This window comes from Charadrius vociferus, unplaced genomic scaffold, assembly GCF_000708025.1.
Source record: "Charadrius vociferus isolate BGI_N301 unplaced genomic scaffold, ASM70802v2 scaffold39, whole genome shotgun sequence".
Lineage (NCBI taxonomy): Eukaryota > Metazoa > Chordata > Aves > Charadriiformes > Charadriidae > Charadrius > Charadrius vociferus.
In genome coordinates this window covers 1571598-1580430 of record NW_009650188.1, presented here as the reverse complement: position 1 = coordinate 1580430, position 8833 = coordinate 1571598, and the positions used below count along the sequence as shown (strand labels likewise).

The 8833-nt window shown below is 53.8% G+C and overlaps 1 protein-coding gene across 1 annotated transcript in view; it reads left to right on the top strand.

Annotated features, from left to right (window-relative positions):
- Nucleotides 1–8833, top strand: part of OLFML2B (olfactomedin-like 2B) — a 16104-nt gene that overhangs the window by 2173 nt on the left and 5098 nt on the right. Inside the window, exons 2-4 of the mRNA XM_009892882.1 lie at nt 1021–1284; nt 4771–4878; nt 8520–8696. Coding sequence (XP_009891184.1) covers nt 1021–1284; nt 4771–4878; nt 8520–8696 — 549 coding nt within the window. The remainder of the gene's footprint in view (nt 1–1020; nt 1285–4770; nt 4879–8519; nt 8697–8833) is intronic.

Genomic DNA, 8833 nt, shown 5'->3' with positions numbered 1-8833 from the left:
GGGGTGGGGGGGATGCTGTGCACCCCCTGGGGTGGTGCTGGGTGATGCTGTGCATACCCCGGGCGATACTGGAGGTACGTGCTCGGTGATGCTGTGCACGCCCTGGGTGATACTGGATCTTTGTGCTCGGTGGTGCTGGGTGATGCTGCGTGCTCGCCCAGCCCTCACCGACCGTGCTGGGTGAGTGCAGCTGCGGGGAGTTTTGTCGCCTGGGGTGCAGTGAACTCACTGAGGTTCAACGGGGAGTAGGGCACAGGCTCCATCCTATTATTTCCCTGGGGGGAGTCGAAAAACAGGGAGCTCCTCAGGAGGGGAATTGGTAGAACCTCTTTGTGTGCAGAGGGGAGGGATCCAGGCCCCAGGCTCTTCCCCTGCCAGTGGGATGCGGTGGAGGTTTCTGTTAGATTTGGCCGATCAGGCTGCGTGCTATTATCTGCCCTCGGAAACGGCTAACGTGGAGACTATTGGAAACATACCGTCAAAGTTATTTTTGTGCTTGGGCTTTCAGAAGCGCTGTCTGCAAATCTCCGTAAAGGAAATTCCTGGCATTGTATGGGGCTAATCAGAAATACTGCTTCACCACCAGGTTACGTTGCTTATAGGGTAGCTTTCAGTTGCCCTTCCAGGGCACCCTTACCCTGCTTGCCTGCGTAAAGATATCTTGCTGAAGGTAGCAGGTGACTTCTTGGGTCTACTGGGCACGGAGCATTAAAAGACAGCAGGATGGGATTTTCTTGTATTTAAAATTCAAAGCGGCTAGGTCCATTTTACGCAAAGTGGAATAAAAAATGCCCTGTTGGAAGAAGCCAGTTTTTATTCCCTTCGTAGGTAGGGATCAGAAAGCTCTGCGCTCTCTAGAAAACTTCTTGGTCAGCAGACTTTGGAAGAGCCGGCCAGTTTCCTCGAGGTTCAGTGTGTCCAAAGTGTCCTCCTTTAGACCTTGAGGTCCGGGGTGTCCTTGTCCCTTGCTGGGCAACCGGAGGACGAGAAGTTTGCTAACTGCTGGTGACCTGTGCTCAGCTGTTAGGTGACTACGACAAGGTGAAGGCGGTGTCTGAAGGCTCCGACTGTCGGTGCAAATGCCTGGTCAGACCCCTGGGCCGCGGCGCCTGCCAAAGGATTAACGAAGGCGCTTTCAAAGCGGAGGATTTTTACACTGTGGAAACCATCACGTCAGGACCCAGCTGCAAGTGTGCGTGTGTGGCCCCCCCCTCGGCGCTCAATCCGTGCGAGGGGGACTTCAGGCTGAAGAAGCTGCGGGAGGCAGAGAGCAGCGACCTGAAGGTAGGAGAGCAGCTCGAATTCGGGGCTCCTTTGGGAGGGGGAGATCTGCTGAAGCCTTTTCTTTCGGAGCTTTTTCTGGAAAACTTTTTTCCTAAACTTTTCGTCTAAAACACCTCCTCGTCACTTTTATGTCTGCGTGTTGGATATAAAAGCTCAGCGTGAGGGACTGATTCAAGCAGCTGCAGTCGATGATTCACTCAGCAGCACGCTGCCCGATTTATCCCTTGCTGACTGGGGTCCACCGTGGCTGCCTGTGCTGGAAGCCCAGGAGGGACTGGGCTGCTCCCTGCCCTTTGTCCAGCGCTAAGTGTCCCTGGGGGGATGGCTCTGCTCCGCTCAGCAGCTGCCAGGTCTCGTTCCCGTTGTGGAGAGGGGCTCCCGAGGATCCACGCAAAAAGCTGTTTTGGCTTCCACGGGCCAAAAGCTGCTGATGCGTCAGCGTGAGGGTGTGTTACACAGCTGGCTGATGGCAGGATGGGTTTTGTTGTTTTAAGTGCTGACACTTCTACACTATAGTATTTTATCCCTTTAGTAATATGTACCTCTTTTCCAAACGTGACAGTGTTTGTCCTAAGTACTCGTGACTTTTCTTGGATGCTTAATTTTGCTGGTCTTGCAGCTGGCATTTCCAGTTTGTTACCTGTATAGGGCAGCAAAAATCCTCCGCAAAGGACCACTGGCTTGGTCCCGCCTCTGGGGAGTCCCCAGAGCAGAAGGTTGAGTGCTGGTGGCATTCGTGTGGGTGGTGATGGGACGGACTCCGTGGCAGTACTGCTAGTCCCAGCTCAGGTGGGAAGGCACGCTGTGGGCGAGGTGCTGCGGGGCAACCTGCCGCCGGGGCCACCGTTATGGGTTTGTTCTAATTAATTTGGAGCTTGAGGATGTGTTTCATCTTGTCCGACTGCAGACAGTTAGCAGCTTCTTGTCCAAGCTCCCCTGCAGCTAGGGAAGGTAAACAGGCACAGGCAGATAATCCATCATTTCAGGGAAGGAGGAGCCCCAGTCTGGAGCTGTGTGGTGGTCCCACGCCTGCAGGAGAAGCCAGGATGTCCCATTTGGCCTTAGATGTCGACCCGCCAGCTCTCTGTGGTTAGGAAGGGAACAGCCTCTGGGGGTGACAGAGCCACCCCTGAAGTCCCTCACCTGGAGGCAGGCAGAGCTCCTCCACCAGCAGCTCACACCTCTCTCCCGGTCCTCTCCAGAGCTCGTCAGCCTCCAGGAGGAGCAGAGCGACATGGCTTGCTGCGCCTTTGGCTCCAGCTGCCTCTTCCCACTGGGGAGCCGCTCACAGCCAGCTGTGGTGTGAAAGCTTGTCCTCTAGGAACTGGCCCAGGCTCCCCGGCTCATTTCGCAAGGATCCGCGGCCAAACGATTTCACAAGGTTTATCCAAATATACACACGTGGGGTTTTTCTTTGCTGCAGAAGTAAAACCCCAGGAGCTGTGAAAACAGGCTCTCTTTCTTGCCGAGCAGAGAGTCCCTCCTGGGGTCGGGCCCGCTGGGAAGAGCAACCTCTCACAGGAGAAACAGGGAGGCAGGAGAGGACGCAGCTCCTGTTCTTACGTGACTCACGAGGAGCATCTCCCACACGGCTCATGAGGAGCAGCTCCCACGCTCTTCGGTGGGGGGCCGGGAGGGCCGGGCCAGGCCACTTCATTGCTCCTAACACCCCCAGGGTTTTTACCTCCCTTGCTGGGCTGACGAGCATTGTTCTTGCCGGGTCCAGCAGCGCGATATGCGTAGTTGTGCTCTACATCTGTTGTGTTTTACCGGTTTTTCTTATGCTCTGACTCAAAACCCCTGGGTACTCTGTTTGTGGGAGAGCCATGGAGAGGTCCCCAAAATGAGAGCCCTCCCTTACAACGGGTGGGCTGGAGGATGTGTCCCCAAGGGAACAGCGAGGAAGGGAGTATATAAGCCTGGGGAGCGGGGGTACCCCTGGGGCACCCCAACGCAGTGCTGAATGGAGGTTTCAGTCCCGTAAGTGCCTTTAATAAGGTCCCACGGGAATGCACGGACCATCAGACAGTGAGAGGCGAAGTCTGTGGTGGGTGAAGGGAAAGAAAGAGTGAGTTGATGTGTGCGTCGGTGCGGTGTTTTGGGGAGGGTCAGCGTGGTGTTGGCAGGGGTAGCTGACCCTCAGATCTATTTTTGCGAAATTGCAGCCCGCTGCTCCTCCGCTCGTAGGCACGGTGCGCGTTTTGGGGGGGGTCTCAGATGCAGAGTCTGCGCAAGGAGTCTGTGTTCAGGAAGATTTAGAAGGTGGTTAATAAAGTCTGCAACCTTTGTGCGTCGATGGAAATTATCCAGCCGGGAGTTTTGAAAGAGCATGTCTCCAGTGGCTGTCTGGCAGTTTGTGTGCATTGTATCGGTCGTCTCCGTCCAGTTCTCAGTGGAAAGTGGATGCACAGCCATAAAACAGTCCTTGTCTCCTAATGCTGCCATTTTATCTGGCCCCAAAAAATCTTTCCTTTGCTGTCAGCTCCACAGGGAGACTGCAGAGGCCGGGGTGGAAACTCCGAGCGCTGCCAGCAGTGCTGCCTGTACTTCTCCCATGTTTATGGAGCTCTGTTGACCAGTTTGTAGCTGCTGGGAGAAAATGTCAGCGCCTTGTAGTAATTCCCACGCATTGAAAATACTTCCCAGCCGTCAGGGCTGTAAGGTCTGCAGTACCACGCTAGGTGTGGGGGCACGTGGGGACATGCGGAACCGCGGGACCGGAGGGAGCAGAGACAGGGGATGGCTTGGGAGCTCTCCCCCACCAGCTCGGTGCTCTCCTCAGCAGAGTGAGCACCAGGAACCTTATGAAAGGCAGAAGGAGGGTATTGCTGTCTGGATCCCAGGGACCCTTAAGCAGGGGCTGTTGTTGGGTAGGACAGGGGGACACAGCCTTTTCCGCTGGAAGAAGGAGGTGAATTAAATGAAATGGGTGATTGAAGGAGGAGGCAGCATCCCTCTGATAAAGTTGTTCTCCAGGGAAGCAAACTGTTACCAGGCTGGCATGGAATTTCAATTGCTTCACTCTTGCATTTGTGAACATTTTAAAATTTTTAACAAGTTTCTTCTTGTTCCAGGGAAAAAAAAAAAAAAAAAGTACGGGATGGCACGAACTCAGAGTCTGATGTCAAACTCACTTTTATGCTTGTTGCCTCTTTTGTTGCCAGTCACGTCACTGGCGGTGTAGCTAAGCCTTTGGGCTTCTGAGAGAGCCTGCCTAGAGCTGGCAAGGACCGCGGTGCTCCTCCTTGCTCTGCTTACTAATCCCCAGCACCCAAAATACGTTCCTGAACCCCTGAAACTCTCTGCATGCCGTGATCCTGACTGCAGCAGCGATGTGGAAGAGCTGTGTAAAGAAAAAACTTGTGTTTTAATAAACTTCCTGTGCTCAGATGGGTGCGTTGCCCTTGACTTTTCGGCCGTAGAAACCATGTAGGGTGCTTTATAGCAAGGGCCTGTGGCTGACGGTGTCCTCCCTTTGCCTTGCAGCTGTCCTCCATCGTCGAGATGCTGGAAAGTGCCTTTTATGGCTTGGACCTTCTGAAGCTGCACTCGGTCACAACCAAGCTGGTGGGTCGGGTGGAAAAGCTGGAGGAGGTAAGATGAGTCCTGTTCTTCTTCGAGGGTGTTTGCCTTCAGTGGGACTTGCCTCAAGTCAAGTACTTAGTACCCTTGGTGCATTCAGAGCCTTGTTCCTTTTGGAAGAAATGTTAATTAACTGAAAGTAAATTAGACCAAACTAGACTGTCCAAACTGGACCAGACTAGACTCTCCAAACTAGATCTCTGCTGTTCCTTGTAGGCAGTGCCCAGGGCATCACCACCCCATCAGCCTCCCCTGACCCTCTCCAGTTCCCCCCATCCCTCGTGGCCTAAACTGGGTGCAAGATCCCAGCTGTGGCCTCACCAGGACCAGCATCTCCTTGGGGTTCCGAAGGACCTGCTGTTAAGTTTTTCCTCTTCTCTATTTTATGTCTGTGCTGGCTCAATAGTTGCTCTCAACCAGGTGCTTTTGTACTGTTTGCGGGGGTGAATGGTTCAGGGCTGATGCTGGGACACGCTCACTGGGACAGCTGGTAGCCAAGGAGGTCAAATTCCTTAAGGACCAAGTTACATCTTGGCCTGCATTTAAAAAGAGCTGAACCCTCAGCACTGCTAAAAAGATAGATAAAGTACCTTCCTTTTTTTTTTTTTTTTTGAGCAGACTTGCAGTGAAATCATTTTCAGTTCCATACACTTTAATATTTCTTTGGCTAGGACAACGTAGGGTTTGCAGTTTGTTGAGCTGCGCTCAGCTATGTAGCGACAGGTTGCCAGATTAAATACTGGAGTTTTCTCCCGTGGTCCATATCTGGGACAGTAATTCCACATTCTTGTCGGAGCGGAGCAGTCCCGTTCGTCTGCGGCCAGGAGCCGAGAGGCGATGATTTATAAAGCCAAAATTCCACTTGCAAAGTGTTTTGGGAAGGTACTGTGTGCTCCATCCCGGGGTCAGGAGGGAGACAGCCGGGAGGAGCGCGCTTGCCTGGGGGGCATGGGGTTTCCAAGCACGGTGATTGACCCAGAAGGGGGAAAAGGGGTTTTGAGGTCTAAAAATAACAAAGAACCAATGTTTTTGTATGCAATCCCACCCTCTTCCTGTGGTTTAGCGTATTCTCCGGTTGTTACTTGGGTTTGCTGCCGAGTCTTTGCTAATTAGGGGAGAGGAGCGAGGGAAGTGGGAGCTGTGCCACCAGCCCCATGCCGTGCGTCCCCATCGGGGACCTTCGCCGCCATGACACTGGTAGCCATGGGTCTGGTGGTGGGGCTGAGCCCTGTCCCATGACACGGTGAGCTGGGCTTGCCCAGAGCAGGGGATGCTGCAGTGGACACAAAGGGCCCCATCGGGACAGACTGATGCTCTATCGCTATTTAACATCCACAGTTAGTTGCGTTAAGGATGATAGAGGGGACAACCCATTTTTGGTATCATTTATGCATCTGTGGTCCATGAATTTGTCTCACCCTGAGACTAATTGACTGAAAATGGTGCTGTTAGACTTTGTCACCTTTAAACGGATCAGGCCAGAGTGACACAGCCCACCAGGTCAGTGGGTGGGGAGTGCAGGTTCCTCAAAGACCTTGCCGAATGTCGAGTTGGAGGCCAAGGTAAAGAAAGAGTTAGGAGTTTGGGTATTGACATATGACACAAGGGATTTCTTCGTGTGCGCTCTTCTTCGGTACCAAAGCGGCTCTATCTACCAGCCTGTTCCTGCACAGGGGGTTCAGCGTGAGCAGTGCTGGTGGGACTTGTCTGTCTGGGCATGTTGGGGTGACGTTGCAGTGTGGCTGCTCTGCTGACAGCCCGTCACAGTAAGGCAGATGGACAGAAGTAGTCTAGTCTGGCTGAAGCAGTATGTCCAGAGATGGAGCAGTGGAGGTGCAGGAGTAGGGAATTCACAGATTTGGGTCCTTAATTTCTCAGAAGCTGGGTTGTAGGATCATGTAACAAGTGGCTGAAGCTGCCTGCGGGTGCTTCATGGGATGAAGGAGGACAGGGGAGGTCTGGGTTAGATGGAGATTCCCCAGTGCCACTGGGGCAGGGCAGAGCTGGTGCAGGCAGCGCAGGCAGCAGGTGTGAAACGCATCCTGCTGCTGGCTTAGCACGTAAATTCCCATTGAGAGGAGGAGGAGGAGGAGGATCACACCCTGCATTGGCCATGGGATCTGATACAACGGACAGCTGAGATGCCGAACAAGAGCCTGGCATCGCTTCAAAGTGTCGGCCTCCAGGCGGGTGTGCTTTTGGCAGCTGCTTCCCTGGCGAAGCAGCTGAGCAGCCTCAAGCAGCATCACAGACTGGGCTTTGCTGGTGCCTCCCCGCTCAAGGGGAGGCAGATTTTATCCCTAAGCGGATCATAAGCCAAACATTACACAGAATAAGTGATAAGGGCACAAGGCTGTTGGAATCAGCCATCATCCCGAAAGGAGGAGGGTGTTGAAGCTGCTTCTACTCTTGCGCTGCTCCTAAGACACCATCATGAGACACCCTATTCCTTTTCTTTCTACAGCAAAACGCTTGCTGAAAAGTCCCTGCGTTATTTGATTCAGCCTTAAAATCACACAATAAAGCTGTGACTCACAATTCCTGGGTAAAGACTGGGCATTCAGATACCCATGGAAAGGAGTGGGGGTTAACTGAACTCAGGATGGTATTTTTGCAGCGATGAGAAGGTATTGCGAGTTGTTTCCAGAATAACAAAGCATTTTACACAAACGCTCTCGGTCAAGGGAATGAACTCCCGAACCCTTGGTCCTCAGAGCCAGCGCCTTCTCTAGCAAGGCAGCTTCTCTGCTTTGTCTTCAGTTGGCAGCTGTTGCATCAGCTGGCAGTTTTGAGATCACAGATGGAGGTCACGGTGGGTTTTAGGAGAAATTAATGGCACGACAGATTGAAAATGAAGGATCAGTGGGAACCGCCCCCGGTCTCTGTGCAAAAATGCTTTGATTGATGTGCCACCTATTCAAAACAGTTGCCATTTGAGATGGAAAAGACCAAGAAGTGACGAGCAGAGACTGAAAAATCCCCTTGGTCACAAGGCTTGCCTATGCTTGGGGGACTGAGAAGGGCAAAGGGATTTGCTTGCCATGAGCTGCAGCCCACCCCAGCTCCCTCCCAGTCCGGGACAGCTCTCTGAGGGACACTGGTTCTCTTCCTCTCCCCAGATTCTCCCCCTCTTCTGTGGGAGGAGCAGTTCCTGAGTCTGGGCGCTGCATGGCTGGACAGTGGGGCAGGACTGGGAGAACAGAAACCAGACAAGTGGGATGCTGACCTTGAGGACTTGCCTCGGGGGTTAGGCAGCCAGGACGGGACCCTGCTAGGAAATTGGGATTAATAAATAAGAGGTGAACATGGCTACCATAGGCAAAGGACATGAGGCTGGGACTTCGGATGTTTTAGCTTGTCTTTTCCTCTTCCATCTGGAGATGTGTGTTGAAGAGCCTGAAGGCCACTCTCCTGCTCCACGGGGCCCCATGGCAAAGAGTGGATCAGGGATGTGCAGGCCAGGGATGGGGTTTCTGGATCCCACTGGGGTCAGGGGTACTTTCTTAGTAGCTGAAGTGCACAGCTCCACGGAGAAGCCCAGCTGTGATCCCAGGATGGGAGCACAGAGCTTGCTGGCTCCTGGGCCAGGTTTGGGGGCCCTGGAGCATCCTTTGTCTTTACGTGGGGTAAAGTCTCCTCTGTTGCCTTTCTAGGGCATGTCCAGGAACTTCACGCAGGAAGGCCACCGCGCAGGAGCCAACGTGGAGGAGGGTCCGCAGGATCCCCACCGCAGGGACAGGGAGAACTGCTCCAGCCTCATCACCAACAACCTTGCTGACATTGAGAGCTCGCTGCAGCGGGATGCCGAGGCTGCCTACACGCACGCAGAGGTATGACCGCCCCAGAAGGTTGCACAGCTCGAAGCGGCTGCTGCTGCGCAAGCCAGCCCAGAGGGTCTCCTGGAGATGTGGCCCCCAGCAGGCCACCAGCCCAGGGTTATTTTCTTCTCGGCTCCGCCCGCCCCCCG